General features: G+C 37.8%; 2 protein-coding genes across 3 annotated transcripts in view; one reads left to right on the forward strand and one right to left on the reverse strand.

The window, feature by feature from the left end:
* Nucleotides 1–367: 367 nt before the first annotated feature.
* On the forward strand, nt 368–1,244 carry LOC121875074 (basic salivary proline-rich protein 2-like). Its single transcript, XM_042379424.1, has 2 exons — nt 368–515; nt 688–1,244. Exons 1-2 carry the CDS (start codon nt 368–370, stop codon nt 1,242–1,244), a joined length of 705 nt encoding a protein of 234 aa, XP_042235358.1.
* Nucleotides 1,245–1,966: 722 nt separating this feature from the next.
* Nucleotides 1,967–17,499, reverse strand: part of LOC121874971 (protein KIAA0100-like) — a 32,206-nt gene continuing 16,673 nt past the window's right edge. For both annotated transcript variants that reach the window (XM_042379330.1, XM_042379322.1), the window contains 22 exons: nt 17,301–17,434; nt 16,788–16,926; nt 16,589–16,670; nt 15,846–16,021; nt 15,428–15,583; nt 14,886–15,089; nt 14,545–14,646; nt 14,188–14,290; nt 13,631–13,840; nt 12,844–12,995; nt 11,865–12,059; nt 11,382–11,539; nt 10,635–10,752; nt 10,411–10,533; nt 10,102–10,208; nt 9,501–9,648; nt 9,080–9,173; nt 8,431–8,523; nt 8,071–8,177; nt 7,630–7,842; nt 7,232–7,333; nt 1,967–6,710 (listed from right to left, as the gene is read on the reverse strand). In XM_042379330.1, coding sequence (XP_042235264.1) covers nt 6,660–6,710; nt 7,232–7,333; nt 7,630–7,842; nt 8,071–8,177; nt 8,431–8,523; nt 9,080–9,173; nt 9,501–9,648; nt 10,102–10,208; nt 10,411–10,533; nt 10,635–10,752; nt 11,382–11,539; nt 11,865–12,059; nt 12,844–12,995; nt 13,631–13,840; nt 14,188–14,290; nt 14,545–14,646; nt 14,886–15,089; nt 15,428–15,583; nt 15,846–16,021; nt 16,589–16,670; nt 16,788–16,926; nt 17,301–17,434 — 2,967 coding nt within the window. In that variant the 3' untranslated portion in view covers nt 1,967–6,659. The remainder of the gene's footprint in view (nt 6,711–7,231; nt 7,334–7,629; nt 7,843–8,070; nt 8,178–8,430; nt 8,524–9,079; nt 9,174–9,500; nt 9,649–10,101; nt 10,209–10,410; nt 10,534–10,634; nt 10,753–11,381; nt 11,540–11,864; nt 12,060–12,843; nt 12,996–13,630; nt 13,841–14,187; nt 14,291–14,544; nt 14,647–14,885; nt 15,090–15,427; nt 15,584–15,845; nt 16,022–16,588; nt 16,671–16,787; nt 16,927–17,300; nt 17,435–17,499) is intronic.

The following is a 17,499-nucleotide window of genomic DNA, read 5'->3' on the forward strand; positions in this document are numbered from 1 at the left end:
AGGAGAGCCCCTGGGGCGCCGCTGCCCCTTGGCGGACCTCTGGGGATGCCACCACCCCTGAGATGTCCGGTGGGTGCTCTGCGGCCCCTGGGAGAGCCCCTGTGTGCACCACCGCCCCTGGGTGTTCCACCACCCTTGAGAGGGCCCATGGGGCGTCGTTGCTTTTGGCGGGCCCATAGGGGCGCTGTTACCCTTGGCAGGTCCCCTGGGGGCACCATTGCCACTGGGGGCGGTAACACCCCTGGGGGTATCTTTGCATTTTGACGGGCTTCTGGGGGATTCACCACACCTGAGAGGTCCCCTGGGGGCACCGCTGTCCCTGGGAAAGCCTCTGTGGGCGCCACCGCCCCTAGGAGGACCCCTGGGCATGCAACCGCCCTTGGGAGGGCCCTTTGGGCGCCGTTGCCACTTGGAGGCTCCCGTGTGGTCAGTGGCGCCCGCAGGGACCCTCCCAGGCACAGTGGCTCCCCCAATGGCTTTTCTAGGGGCAGAGGCGGCCCCAGGGGACCTCCCAGGTGCGATGGTGCTGGCAGGGGACCGCCAAGGGGCGACGCCGATACCGATGGCTCTCTTTAGGGGCAGCGTTCCCACCCCCCCCACCCCCCTGGGGCGACGTCGCTACCAGGAGCTCTCCGTAAGGGCAGCGGTACTCGAAGACCTCTCCCAGGCTCGGTGGCGTACCCACAGGCCCTCCCAGAGGCGGGGGCGTCCCCAAGTGCACTCCAAGTAGCAACCATGACCCCAGGGGCACTGCTCGGGGCAGTGACGACCCCAGGGTCCTTCCGAGGAGCTACTATGCCCCCAAGGGCCCTTCCAGGGGCAGCAGAAACCCCAGGAGCCCTCCCAGTAGCAGTGTTGCCCCCTGGGCCCCTGCCAGGGGCAGCGGCACCCTCTGGGGCCCATCGAATGGCATCGGAGGCCCTCCCAGGGGCGGTGGTGCCCCCAGGGGCCCTCCCAGGGGGCAGCGGCACTCCCAGGGGCAACGGCGCACCCAGGTGGCCTTTCATGGGGTGGCGGAGTCCCCAGGGGCCCTTCAAGGGGCGGTGGCGCCCCTAGGGGCCCTCCAAGGAGCGATGGCGCCCCAGGGGCTCTCCAAGGGGTGGTGGCGCCCCAGGTGCCCTCCAAGGGGCGGTGGTGACCCCAGGGGCCCGTCCTGGGGCAGTGACGCTCCCAAGGACCCTGCCAGGGCCGGTGGCTCCTCCAGGGGCCCTTTCAGGTTCATTGGCACCCCGAGGGGCCACTGATAAAACATTAAAAATAAACCATGCAGAAATTCCCCCTCTCACGACCCTCTACACAACCAACATGCCCCACCTCCATCACCTGAAGATGTGACACAGTTAATGACTTACCCTGGCCAATCCAGCGACAAGACAGAGCTGAACAATAAACATTCTCAGAGTAAGAACGTAAATGGAAGATCAAGACCAAGAAAGCCAAGTTCAAGCCATCTTCCCCCAGTGGTTAATGAGGAGCATACAGTATTAGCTACACCAAACAAGGTAGGTTCTCGGCCTCACCATCACAAAGAGGGGCACCCCTAACTCATACCAGGGACAGACTGAAAGTGGCCAAGGTCGTCGCTACCAAGCTGAAACACTTCAAGCTCCTCCCAGAACAAATCAAATTTCACCTATACAAGACACTAGTACAACCATTGCATACAGCAAGACGAGGCTACAACAGCTCAACAGCTTTCAAAATGTGAGTGTTACCAGCGGCCAGGTTCTGCCTTACAACGAGACTATGACTCGCATAAGACAGAGGCCCTCAACATCGGGTTCCACTGCTTGGCTAGGAAGGTTTGGTACAAGATCAGAACCTAGCTTGGGGGAGTATAAATTATTAAATTAATGACTGAGGCCCAAAATGAGTAAAGTACTAGAAAATATCAGAGTTACATCAAAATGTTGGTTACTAAAATAATAAAATAACGTGAGCATTTTGGGAAAAAAAAAGTCTGAAATTAGCAAGCCAGCAACTTTTATTTCAAACACGTGCTTATCTCGAGCCCTCCCTATTCTTTTGTGCGAATACTGATACTGTAACTGACAAGTGAATTCCCGATTCTGTGTTATACACAAGTTTACAGAGGGTGTTGAACTAGCAGCAATCCCACCGTAAAGTAATTAAATAAAACTTTGCCTGTGAAGACCTTTAGTCTATATAAGTAATCTAATAACAATTAAAATAATGTTATCTTGTCTTTAAAGAAAATAATGTAAAAACTTACCTAATTTGGTGTAAATAAATAATTTTCAAGTGCTAAATAATCACCAACAACTTGAAAGAAATCATTCGGTTGTTGACCACATAGCAAATACTAACGCTTCTTACTTTCAAAACACCGTATACTGTATATTCAGTAGTAACAGAAATACCTGTATAGAATTCTGTCTTCTATCACTTTTTAATGCAAAAAGAGAAAAAAAAGCAATACTACTATATAATCCAACAGAGTACATATGCCTGTATTAAATATATCTGTATAGTACACCAGGTGATTACAAATCTCTCTCCCATTTTAAACGTTCATTATTTAAATTCTAACAAAACTACAGTCAAGGGGACCATTCCTTGGCTGGCTCAGTTGCCTGATTTAAACCCCCTTAACTTTTTCCTCTGGGGCTATGTCACAAATGAAGTTTTTGTTTAACCAATGTCAGCAACTTCAAAAAATTTGAAGACAACAATATGGTGAGATTGTTACATTTTTGTATATGTTGCAAAATGTATACAGGGAAACATAACACTGTACAGTACTGCTTTCATGTATACAGAGCCACAAAATCAGCTCACACTGAACTACTATAACTTGTAAATACAACTTTATGAGTTCTTTTTTATTAATATAATACTGTAAGTACAGTACGTACTTTGTTTTTCATTGTAGATTTAATTTCTTTTCATAATATATGTTTGATATTGGCAAGATTATTTGTAATCACCAAATATATAAAACACACTGTATACGTATATTTACCCCAAACATTTTATTATCTCATATAAAAGTTTTACAGCTATTACCGGTAAACTCATATTCACTATCATTACCAATACACACACACACACATGAGGTCTTTTACATCCATTTATTTCGGCATCATGGCTTTTAACATACAACATGTCACGAATGAAAGATAAATGGAAAAAAATTGCATCAAACCAAGATTAGCACCATTGTTTTCACAGAAATTATAATGTTTAAAGAAACTATGAATTGAATTCTTATATATTTCTAAGTTCTGCACTTGAGTGACTGGGGATTTTTATATGAGGGAGGGGGTACCAAACTTGCTTCACTAAATATGAATACAAATCTACAACAGTGAAGTTACCCCTCACCAATACCAGGTGGATGCAATGCTTGATATCACTATCCCAAAGTGGTGATTTACAAATGATTATTACACTACAGTATTTTAATTAAGGCAATACTATATTGAAATAAGAAAATATGTAAGTACCATAACTGTAAACATACAAGATAAAAAAAAAATCCCTTGGTCTTTACTTGAATAAACACATTAGGTCATGGATTTAAAGCTTAGTTCATAAATCTTAGAAAAAATATATATCTATACAATTACAGATGCAAGCACTCAAAGATACAAATCAAACATATACAGTACAGTATATACTGTATTACATATATATTATAAACAATGGTAACTGATAATTGGATCTATCATACTGACGATACATAAACTTGCTGCCTTGACAGGAAAACTAACATAAACTACAATAGGAGATGTCAAATAGGCCTAAGTAACCAAGATAATGTGCAACTCCAAATCACCGGGATACATGACTTCATTATGTACAAGGAAAACAAAGAAAATAATTTTACTTCATTAACACAGATTACTTTACATAATTTTATTCTTAACCCCTGCGCTACAGGGACACCACTTTTAATATTTTATTTTGTTAATGTTTGATGACCTTGTTGAGAACAGAAGAGACCCTGTACACAAGGGGTTGGTAGACTATCTCTACTAACCCCTTCACTACAGGGATGCTACTTTTAATATTAAGTCGGCTAACATCAGACAATTTTATTCAGTATAGAGGGGATCCCGTACACAAGGGGTTAAGTTCTATTCTAAATTTTTAATTATAACAATACAGTACATAAATACAAGTAGAACATAAAGTCCTCACCAAGAAATCATATATACTGTACCAAGACCGACTTTTATACACAATTCAAATTTTTCCCAGAATTTAGGATGTATAATTTAGTGTCATATTCCTTCTCTCTCCTGCACTCTGCAGAATCAATCAATCAATCAATCTATCATCTACTCTCACACATACACTATTGTCCTGTTTAAGTCTGCCCTATAAATATTTCACCCATTTTCTGTGCTATTCTTGAGGCAAATAATTGTTCATCATTATCAAATGTCTCCCATACAGAATATCTCTCACTACAATCTCATTCATGCAACACTTAAAATTCATTTCCTATAAATTATAAGTCTTCCAATTGTCCACACATCAAAAATTATTAACAGTGTGAACAAACACGACAGTTCTGCAAATTTGGAAATATGGTATTGTACTGTAATGAGAAAAGCTGTACCGTAATGGACATTTTTCAAAAGTTCCTTTGAAATATCAGCCCAAACTACATTACCGTAAGACCCCCTACGTTGGACTATATGGGGCTCAAGCTAGTCTGACTTACATGGACACCCAAACCCCCCCCCCCGTAATTTCGACCACCATTTTGCTGAAAAATCACATCCAAAAACAAAACTAAAGTTAACAAAAGTACTTATTTACAGTCTACTTACATTGTAGCAGATGAATTTTGAGATTACTGTAACAGACAAATCTTGATGGATCTCAAGCTGGAGGACAAAGGGGAGGGCCGCTTAAACTTACTTTACTGTAGTTTCACTTATGCTATTTAGTTTCACTTATATTTATCTGTACAGTAACATCTAAAACAAGCATTTATGTCTTGGTTTAATCACTGTCGGAATTGAGAATGCAATGTGGCATATCGAGGGTTAACACCAATTCTGACTCTGAGGTGTAGGGTGAGTGATGGCAGACCCAGGCCTTAGTCCAACTAATGGGGGTTTCCGACTCAGGGGGTCTTACTGTATTGTAATACGGTAAATCATGTACAGTACGGTATTTCATTTCACATACAGAATTATACCGATTTCTCTTCTTTTGTATATCTAAAAAGATCAGTCAAAAAATTTTAGGGGTGGTATACAGATGCTATATGTCACAAATACTGAACAGTATCTGAAAACTAACATGAACTCCAAGACAACAAGTTACCATGAAAAGGCACATGCAGACACTATGTGGATCAGTAATATGTCATCACTGAAAGTGCTACACAACAGACAACAATACTGTACATTAAACAGGTATCTCTGTCTTCACAATGATTCCTATAATGTATTATTTAAAATAACTCAGTTTTATAATAAAAAAATAATTAAACAACCTTCATAAACATTTTTTTTTAAATTGCCAAGTAAAACAATTTAATTTATAAACAAATCTAAAATAGACACATACAGCAAAAGTATTGCATACAAATTATCACATTGCTAAAAAAAGATGTCATGTATATCTGGAATTATTGGTACATTCGCTACATTTCTTGGGAAAGATATTGAGCATACATATCTAGATCATACAAGATACTGTACTGTATACCGTAGTCCTGTATGTATTTTCCTCTTTATCCTCTACATGCAACAATAAATGCTCCTCCTATGGGTGTAAGATATTCCAGCAACCAATTGACCGCTAAACTAGAACCACAATAAATGAAGTCTAAACTCTATTTTCCTGATTAACCTTCACTACAAATATGAAATACAGTACTCAACATGTTTAAAATAATATGGAACCTAAAGTTATCAAACAAAAGACAACGGATTCTGTCATAACCATAATACAACCATATTTGTGGGTAGACATAGATGGCAAAGTTCTATTAATTATAAGAATACTGTAATGGTTAAATCAAGAGATAGAGTTCAAACTTCACATTGTTTTGATCTGTAGGTGGTCATGAGATTGTCTTATGGAGAAAAAAGTATATAAGGATACTTATAAATACTGGTCCATGATGGTCAATAATCAGGATGAGATATAAGATTATTAGTTGATGACAAGTTTCAATATGCACATTATTTCTCAAATTTACGACAAGTTTCTCAAGCAACATATCAGTAAGAAGTTCTATCTCACACCAAATATTAAGATAAAAGATTAAGGCTAGAAATATTTGCCAAGGAACTTCACTTGTTGGTAGAACTCCTGCATAATAAAGAAGTTGTCTTGTTCTAAACACACACATACACATTCAACAATTTCAAGGTACCAGTACAGGTACCTGTATTGAGTACCTCAACATCCATACTACAGGAATGATAAATCAAACAAATCTTTCTAGAAACTTGAACATTATCAATTCAGCTCAAAGCCTAAAATTCTACATTTCATCCACAATAATTAGAATTTATAATTAACTTAAAATATTCACATAACACATATATCACAATGAGATGAATAGTACCGCATGATATATGTATAATCTTTAATAAAATTTTCCTTTATAAGACATTTTAACAACTTCCACGTGAAGCACCATCAGCACCAGCTTACCATCTTCTTGGCTATCTGTTAAACTTAAAAAGGCTCTTCTTTGTGCCTCTGGACTCTGGAGGCTGTGAAGGAGAAAATGAGAAGGAATGATACACCAGTATGTACAGTATATATTTTCAACACTTATGAGACTGATCACACTAGTGTCTTTAAAACAAAAACAAACACCTACAAATACATGATACTACTGTATAATATGTATGTGCAGGTATTCATGCCTTCATGTGTATACAAGATACATACACCTGGATGCACATATATAAACACTTATTCAAAATACTGTCCAGTCCAGTCCAGTACTTAATTGTGGATAACAAGAAAACTATTAAGCAATTTAAATAAAGAAATACTGTATACAGGTAAATTTTTTGGCTTTTCTTATGGACTTTACACTGAACAAATTCCAAATACTCTTTTACCGTAATTTTAAAATATAAATTATGAACACTGAGCACCAGGAAAAAATACTACACAAGATTCTCATATGATGGCCTATTAAAAACTACGCCATGATTTCGTTGTTTATAATGAAACTATGAAAAGAAAAAACAACACTGCACAAACTCTATGCAGTACAACTTGCCATTAATTTGCTGCCGAGGAGGAGACGGGCCTTTTCCTCTTCATTGGGCATGGACGTATCATCAGCCCGGAAGTGTGCCAGGTTCAATTTGTGCTTAATAGCCTGTTAAAGGAGGAACTAAGATATCTACTCACCTAATGTTTTTTGTCTACTAATATAATGAGCTAATAAAGTGTATAGTAATATATTTTTTTATTATATCCTTAAAAACGTTTCTACAACATTATTATCTTCCATTAAAAAACAAAAGAAAAAAACAGAGAATAACTAAACTTCATATTTTGGGTGAATAAAGTTCCAACCAATTTCATGTTTGTTTGTAAGTTCATTATTAAACACATCTTAAACACATCTTAAAACACTGAATGAATATGAAACAAAAATACTAGTGTTCAGACCTGTGATAAAAGAGCTGACTTGGAATCCTGTTTCATGGCCATAAGGAAGTCCAGCCAAGTCCAGGTAACATTGTGGTACTCAAGGGTAGGAACGACCAGTCTAAAGTTGGACACATCTTCTATATTCTTCTCTTTCTTGCCCTTGTAGCTGACACGCACAGGTAGCTCTGGGATCTTGATGTAAACGAATAATTTGTTCTGTTCTGCCCGTTGCTGTGTGCGAAAAGAAAAAAGTATACCGGTATCAGATATCCCTTCACTACAGGGATGCCACATTTAAGATTTTATTTGGCTAACAAAAGACAATTTTATTCAGGCACATAATAAACTTCAATTCCTTGATAGGTAATTTAAGGATATGTGATAGAATTAGTGTAGAACACTGTAACCATGTTGTAGGTATAACTTAAGACTTAACTAAGAACAGAGTGGGAATATTACCTTCATGATTTCTACATCGTCCTTATCTTGTAGACACACATAGAAGTTTGACTCCTTGTGGGATTTCCTCAGAGATGCTTGTTTCTTGCTGCCCCGAGAGTTTTGAGCTAAAGCAGACGTGTGGAGAAAAATTGTAAGTAAGATGGTTAAATGTTCTTTAAACTACAAAATATTAAAACTTCTGTATCTTTGAGAGAAAACACAAAAGCAGACTGTCCACCAAGTATAATTCAAATTAAACTAAAATATAAAGAGTAAAAAAAAATAATTACAGGTAGAGTATTAGTGAAATAAAGGTACTGTAAATATTTTAACTGATAATACAGTACTGCACCACACTGGTCTAATGTTAGAACCTACTTGTTGCAACTTCCACACCAGACAGCTCTTCTTCTGTTGCATTATCAGGGAAGCAGAACTTCATCATAGTCTTGAAGAACTGGTATGTCAGAGCTGGAAAGTAGTACCAACATCAAGAACTTGTACAATATTCACTGATGCATCATCGATATAACAACACTGGCATTTATGAACTAATCCAACTCTGTTAAAATACAAGTCTTCCTTTACCTCTTATCAAAGTCCTGTATTAACCATTTATATTCATATACTGTATGTCAATATAGTAGACCCTTAATATATTTTGAGAGTGGGATAAAAAATTCCATGAAATTGTGAATTACGACTTTTTTTTTCTCTTTTTTTTAATTTGTCTCAAAATTCCATCACGACAACCATTTCATCTAAACTGTGCTCTCATTCATTCTACAGCAGTGTGTCACAACTTAAGAATTTGCTCCTTGCCCAATTTTGCTCAGTAATTAATTTTTTTAATGATAGAGAAAGTCTTGTATATTTTTGGTGCTCAGAGCGTTGATGGGAACTGGCAACTGTTGCTAGTGACTGAAAGTTGTGGAGAAGTAGGGTAAGTGTCAACATGGCACAGCATAGTGTGAACCTGTTTTATTGGATATAAAATGGTCTTTAATACAGTATGACAAATACTCACCAATATTCAAGGGAACTACATTGATTTCAAAATGTTCAATAATAGATATCCCTCCACAAGGTGGCTTTTCACGGCAAAATATTCTCAGCGTTCTCTGTAAAAAAAAATACACAAATACAGTACAAATATTCATAATAACAAACAACTGCTGGTAAATACATAGCAGAATATAAACCTACAGAAGACAAACTAAAAACATTAAATCAATGCCGCCTGCACAATGATATACAGTATGAAACATCAATTTCAATTAAACAGATGGAATAATGAAAACATTATAGATTCAGTACAGTTGAAATATTACTTCTAAGTTGATCATTTTATCACTGTACTGACGACACAATTCACTTTATATATTATTTATCATTTAAATATTTTTCTTCGGGTGATGAAAGGTGTTCAGCTGACAAACATACTGTACCTGTCGATCAACTGGCATATTCAACTGTAGCTCGGATGGCATGAGAACCTCCTGATAAGGCTGGTTAGGCAAGAGGTTCCTCATGGTCACATAGCCAAGCTCCAAGAGGTGTTCCCCACTGTCATCTGCATTGTTCTTCTTAGTGTACCTGTTATAGCGATGAAACAAACAATCACTGAATAAGAGATGTGCCACTACAAAATTCAATATGTCATACATGGGATATAACTGTGTGTGTGTGTGGGAGGGGGTTGCATAGATGTCAAGTTATAAAGTTGTATCCCATATATCATTTAGGGAGGTTCAGGTGTAGCTTAGAAAAGGCTGCCATGCTTGGACTGGATGAAGTTGAGGTTCAGGAGACCAATGAATCAACCCTATTCAGTGTCCCAAATTCTTAGTGGCATACCAAACACTAAATCACAAGGTAATTGGTATTAACTTCATTATAATTATTACTATTCTTATGCTTGAAATAATGAGATTTTTTAGTTTTCATAAAATAGAGTTAGTGCATAAACATATCCACAGTACACGATGAACAGACATTCCTGTATTGAGGTCCAGGAAACAAACACAAAGGATACAATTCCCAACTTACAGAAAATTGGACAAAACCAAGTCAGCAATACCCAGCTGACCATCTGCCTCCGTCAATCGCCACTGGGCTTTTCTGAAGCATACTTCATTCATCCGAATCACTTTCACCTACAAGACATAGAAAATTTGGGTGAAAATTATCTGATTACAGTATAATGAAGGTCATGATGCAAAATACTTTAAAAATAAATGAAAATCATACCATGATTAACACACTGATGTTGTTTATGGACACAGTGAGGAATGGAAGAAACAGGAAACAAGATAAAACAACTAGTAATACGAACATATAATCATGAATTATAAATACCTGTTTGTCCCCGCCGAGAGCCATCCATTTATGGTTTGCAGAAAGCTGGTTCTCATTGTAGCAGTGAATCCTCATGGCTAACTCTTCACTCAGACTGTTCACTTGCTCCTTGCAGTCTGACACCTGATGATGGTAATGCAGAGAAGTTATTTAAGGCAAACACTCCTAATACCACTTGCACTTAAAATTCACAAAATTGAATAGAGAAAAAGCTAGGAACTTACTTGCTCCTCCAATTTGAGCTTCTCTTTCCTTTTTTGTTCATTATTTGGTTCCTTATCCAGCTGCCTCTGAACCAAGTACACCTCTTTCTCCAAGCTTCTTAGTTGGGACAAGTGATACCTGGGGAAGATATACCAATGTCACTTATACGACCGTAATAGTCTAACTGTCTTTCTATGTCCCTACAACCAAGGCATCCATCTATACTCCATATACAATGAAGTCGTGATAATTTGTGGGTTAGGTAACTGAAGACATCGTGAATTATTGTATCGCGAATTATAATTGAATTAATTTAAATGGAAATAATTAGTTAAGTTCTAGAGGCCAAAAAATATGCATAAACTGTTCCAAAATGGCTTTAATAAACACTAAACATCATACATAATACATAAGAGATACAGTAACACATAGATACTATACGAAAAGTAGTTCTACATTTCATAAACAGTTCCTTCCTTTCTCAAAATCATCCTCTGAGTGACATTATTAAGCCAACAGTATATTAAGACAAACTAAAAGCAACTTATAGTATTGTAGATCACAGTACAGGATATTAAAAATGGTTAACTAAGCTCAAACTAAAACACTGTATATGTAGTTTTAGTTATCATGACTCACAGGATCACAACATGAAACAGTGTGGTAAGACACCGACTCAAGATATTTCAAAAGTGTGTTTATAATCCCTCATCTACACAAGGTAGACTGAGAGGAAAAAATTACTTAAGAAGACAAAGGTTACTTGCCTGACTTGGTTTTGGAGCCTAATGATAGGCTTTCTCTGGTCATCTCTCGAATACAGCTGAAGTTGGAACCTCATTCGTGCTATGCCCTCAGTGGCTTCTTTCTTCTTTGGATCCACATAGAGAAGTAAGTTGTTCAAAATGTCAACTACCATATTGTACTGAAAAAAAAAAGTCAGTTTTAGAAATTAGTAAGAATTCTCAACTTAGGTTTTGCTGTTTTACACATTGTCTCCACATCAACTGATCCTGGGCTGATGTTCACCCCTTCACTATGAGGACGATACTTTTAATATTTTATTTGCTTAACATCAGACAATTTTATGCAACTCTGAGAGGATCCTGTACACATGGAGTTAATAAGAGTTAACATAAAAAAATAATAATATCAAAACTTCAAACACGAGTGAAAAAATATTCTGAATTCTTCATACATTGTGACTTGGTAGCTTTGAGGATATGCCTCGAGTATGAGGTTGACCTCACCTGTAAAGAATTAGTACTGGCACACAGGTCATGGTGCATCAGAGTGAACGTATCAACAGCTTCAACATTCCGGTTCCATAAGTCATCTTCTGGAAGTGGAGGCTGGACTTCTTCCATGAGTGACAAGTCCAGACCAGTCTCACCATACGATACATAATAAAATTCACAGTGGCAGCGGGATACTATACGTTGCAGCTGTGGTGAGGAACATTGATTTGTGAGAACAATTGCAAAAAATTTATACTGTATATATGGCTACTCAGTATAATACAGTACAGCATTTTCATTTAGACTCCACATAGAGTCCTCTATACATACTGTATATACTGTACAGTGATATCTCCATTACCCGGAACAATTGTTGCAGAGCACTTCCGGGAATGAGAGATTTTCGGGTAACGAGACGACTCTCTCAAGGCCGGAAAAAATCCCTCAACCCCGGAATTTTCTGGAATTTTCCAGGTAACGTTAAATTTTTCTTGGAATTTCCAGAAAATGCACCTGATTTTCATCTCTCAAACCCGGAAAAAAATCCCCCACCCCCAGAATTTTCCGGAAAATGTGCCCCTGGAAAAATAGTTCCCAAAGCCAGAATTTTCTGGAAAATTCCGGCTTTGGGAATGATTTACGAGACAATTTCAATTCTTGCTATCGGAGAGTTCCGGGTTTGAGGGATTCCGGCTAACGGAGATATTACTGTATACGTATTGTATACATTTACATTTTGAGCATTTCCCATTAAAATATGATGTCCTTAATGTAATATCAGTCCTAGAGACACTGGTATACATTGCCATGTATTAAGCAGTTTTACTACAAGTTAATTAAAAATAAATAATTAAGAATAATGTAAATTTAGCACATTTTATGACTGAGGTTTACTTTGTAAGGATGTACCTGTACAGTAATAGGAGTTACTTGAGGTATTAAAGCTAAAAACTGTGAGTAAAGGAAAACACTTATTGTCTCACCACCATACCTGATGTTCATCATCTCCCTCATCCATTGATCCAACTGTTTGTGAGACAACACCACCAACTGACTGACCACTGCCAACAATATCTGCCACCTCATTGATTACTTGGCCATCCTTCTCCTCTATATTATCAACTGTTAGCCACATGATGTTGTCTGTGGAAGTATGTAAGGTAATAATTAGTATGTTTCTCCTCCTGAAGAATAAACAAGTTAAAAGAAATATTAACTTCTATTAGAAAGAGATTCAAAGAAAAGAGAAAAGTTCGAAAAAATTGAAAAGAGAATGTGGCCGAGTATCAGGGTGAAAGATGGAGGATGGAATCACAATGGAAATGTTGAGGCAGGAGGTGAGAAAATGATGGATTGGTTGCCAAGAGTGTACAGGTATTCATAACAGGAGGAGTGACAAGAATAGCAGAGAGCATTTAAAGTTCCCAGTAAAAGTGATAATGAATGCAAAAGTTAGTGAGGAAAAAAACGGTCTTGAGTATCCCAAGAAGAGCCGGCACTGAGAGCTGCAGCAAAAAGCAGTGATTATTAAGAGAGGATTAGTATGGACTCATGGAAGGAAGAGAATGTATGGAAAATTAATTTGTTTGTGGAATCATTTACAGTAGTGAGAAACATCATATTGGAAAACTAAGAGGAAAGCTACACTAGAGATGACTGGAATCAAAGAGCAAAAATAGAATTTTCTTTCACTCTCCTCCATCCATTCACTCAATTTGAATGGCTAAAGTGTGTACAACAAGAAAGACATAACATTATAAAACACTCAAATAACCCACCCATTTGTGTCTCCTTGTCCCCAGCACTGACAGTAGCATAGTACTGCATGCACTCCAGTGACCCATACCAAGTGGTCTTAGTAACAAGAAAGTGATCCTGCCAGACAGGCCGATGAATGCGTTGTGTTATCTGTGCCTTGGCCGCACTAAGAATGACGTAGCCTTGCGTCTCACAACCTTTAAGCAGCACCTGACTATTGACCAGCTCAACTGAAAAGAAGGAAAGAAAACAATAATCTCATTAAAAAATTATATATGAATAAAGTAAACAAAGACATTATATCTTGAGCATTATTGTCCCTAAAATTACAACAGGTATGGAAGCAAAATGCCTAACCTTTCATCACCTTAACTTCAAGCTCTGGTTGATGCTCCAAAGTCATTCCAAACCTTCAATAAAAGCTTTTATTTCACATCATTTATACACAAAACACTAAAAACCAGAGAGCCTAAATCTGGTTCCATTTGCCAGGATTAAAAACAGGTGCATGACTAATAAAATAATAAACATAAACAAAAAATGAGGGTACAGATGGTGGCAGGGATTGAGCACTTACTAAGCCACCTCTTGTGAATGACATCATCGGTTGTACAAGCCTTGACCCCATGTAATGTCTGGTCTCTTGGTTCCGTGTTTGAGCAATCCTCACTGAAAGCCACCTGGAAAGTATGATGCATTAGACTTACAAAATTGGATATATTGTATCAAAGTTGACATTAAGGTTTAGAGTAGAGTTGTCAGGAATTAGATAACTTCTTCAAATTAACTATAACCTTCAAGAAGATATTAATAGATATCATTCATGTATACACTGATGCTTCCTGGGCTTCATCCTCTTCTTTTCTACAGCATCCTTCCAAGTATTATAAACTGGGAACTGATATGCTTGGTTCAGCTAAAATATGATACCCACCTGATTGTTGTCTGCTTCTGCAATCAGCTGTTGCAACATTGCTTGAGCATGACCAGACTGCAATCGAGACATTGGTGATGGTGTTGCTTGTACTGGGGGTACCTGCAATGGTGAATAAAACATAAAAATGATGGTTTATAATACAGGTAAAATAAACGATTACAATGACGGAAAGCAATACCCATGCTGGTAAAATTCAGCAATGTGTTGAGAGATTTCATACTGTCTAATGAAACAAGTCAAACTCAAGCATTTGCCTGGCTCATTAGGTGTATATCAAATGAAACCAACTTGAAGGACTGAAAAATAATACTGATGTTTGTGAGAAATCAGTGGAATACCTGTAATGAGGCAGTGGGTGATGTAAGGCTCTGGGAAGCATTGGTGTCAGTGAGGGACCGACTTCTAGGCTTCTGTGGAGTGGAAGCCTCACGGTTGTAGCTCTTGATTATATCAGGGGTGAGGTTACGACGCAACTGTTGTGATTTGGTCCAGGAGTCATAGAGAGCTAATACAATGTCACGGTTATTAGTCGTCCACACACCCTGAAACAGTGAATGTACACTATTGTACTGTGTAAAGAAACAGGGATTGGAGATGCAAGGGGAAGGTAAGTCGCTATTTCCAGATGAAACTACTCTATAGGAAAATTCTAAATTAAAATTTGCATACAGTATACTGTATTGAAAAGACTGAACCTAGACGAATAAAGTATGTTGTATAAAAGAAAACACATCACAACAAATGTAAAGGGACTCCTCATAGTAAAGTAGATTCAATCAACTTTTAAGCACATGACTAATTTCCTGTTTAGACCATAATTTTGAATATTAATTTAAGCCTAAAATATAGACAAAAAACAAAGATAATAAATAAACAATACCTTAAGGCCGTACACCACGAGACGGTGATCCGGGGTATCACGTTGGCTTGGGTCATGGCTTGTGCCGGACGGAGTTGGGTTGAGGGTCTCACGCATGTAAGCCACATTACTCACATTCAAGAAGTAGAACTTTTCAACTGACTGAGCGAGTGGTTCCTGAGAAGCATTTATATATACATATGAATTCTCTTCAACATAAACTTTGGTATGGTTGAGAGATATGAAAGTGCACACATTTTTTATGGCAAATTACCGGGCAGTGAATCTAAACAAAAGATAGATCCACAAATACACAAGGCTAAAAACAATTACACAGTGGTAAAACATTTGTGCTCTTCCATACATCAGTCATTAAAAAAATATTAATAAAAATAATAGAATTACAGTCTATTATTTCTTGTAGCAGAAGTTATATTACCAGTTGTTCTTCTTCTTCTTCCTCATCATCATTTGGGAAGCACGTGTAGTCCTTCAAGACACTCTGTAGCCAAATCTGAGCATGACCAAGCTCAGAGTTCAAGAACACTATATTCCAACAACTGCGAGGACGATGTCGAAGCCCATCATTCACAGGTATTAACGACAGATTGTGCTCTGGAAATACACGGAAGAAGAACTTATAACACCTCATAACCTGCATTAGTTTAAGTTATTCAATAATGCTCTCAGTCAGTCAATCAGTAAAGAATAGATTTCCAAGAGCTAGCTAACACAACCTACCCATAGTGCAAGGTATATAAGGAAAGGAATAACAATGGAACATATAACAAATTTCTTAATAAATCTACTGGTATTTAAAACATATGGCAGGATCTACCTCATTTTAATTGAGCATAATAAGTCTGAATAAATATTATGTTTTTTGTTAAATCCCAGGGAATTAGCCCAGACTGGCCAGCTTGGCTTAAATAACATCTAATTCTGTGATGATCTGAGTGAATGGAGATTATGTACAAGGCAGTACTGACTAGAATATACTGAAGAAGAGCACAGTGAGGCTGAGACTACAGAAGGTGAAGAGTAACAGGGTAAACAGGGTACAGCAGATCAAGAAACAATCACTAATCATGGATAGGAATAAAAATTGAAGTAAAAGAATTATTGAAATAAAACTTAACCAAAGGTATACTGTACTATGTAAATCTAATGAAAAATACTAACCTGAGCTGAGAATAAGTCGCTCCCCACTGAGATGAAATCCCTTTTTAACACCAACGGACATCCAGTACCTCACATCGAACCTCTGCACGGTTAGAAAATGGTTAGTTTTCGTGTACTTAGGTGATATTAACATCTTCAATGATAAATAAAAATATTTTATCTTATTTTCTTATACTTGGCTCTTACATATCATTCTCACCTGGAAAGAAATTGACAGATGCATTGTATTGTAGTGTCGGGAGAGTTGAGGCTTGCGTGCTTTGTTGGTGTTGAAGAGAGGGCCACGACGTGTGGGACGAGCCACGCCAGACAGAATAAACTTGAGATTTTCGAACCACCTGGAGGAAACATTACATATAAACTGTTATCAAATCAGTTACAAAAGCAGTGTAATTACTAATGACCATAAGCTTACCTCTAATTCAATGTTAATCTATCAATATCTCATGTATCTAATATTTCATGACTAATTCAGTACAGTAACACTAGTTCACAGCATGATGTACTGACACAATGATGAGGATAAGGACTAAATTGTGAGTCCTGCATCAGTGCATTATTATGGAGATTTTCTGTTCAGTACCATAATCAAGTATACTGTATGTAAGAATAAGAATAAATAATGAAAAAAGAAGATATTGACAGGAGGAAGCAATGAATAATGAGATGTAAATGATATAGTACCAAGAAACAGTTACAATTACTGGCTTACCTTAAAGTGCTCCCATAAAACAGAGCTTCAATGACCGAAGTAATAACGGTATTATTCTTCTTCAGGGTTCTCGTTTCAAGTCCAATGTTCATATTCAAATGTTGAGAACGAAATGCTCTGTATGAATCATGTTCCTGTAAAAATTCTCAAGGTTATATAGTATCTTAATACCTGTACTGAAATATACTTTTTATTCTTG

This window comes from Homarus americanus, unplaced genomic scaffold (genome assembly GCF_018991925.1).
Source record: "Homarus americanus isolate GMGI-L3 unplaced genomic scaffold, GMGI_Hamer_2.0 scaffold55, whole genome shotgun sequence".
NCBI lineage: Eukaryota > Metazoa > Arthropoda > Malacostraca > Decapoda > Nephropidae > Homarus > Homarus americanus.

Excerpts from the sequence above, each read along its gene's own strand:
- LOC121875074 (XM_042379424.1), top strand. The coding sequence starts at position 368 with ATGCAACCGCCCTTGGGAGGGCCCTTTGGGCGCCGTTGCCACTTGGAG. Across the intron at positions 516-687 it reads GGCCCCAGGGGACCTCCCAG|GCCCTCCCAGAGGCGGGGGC; the intron begins GTGCGATGGTGC and ends GCGTACCCACAG.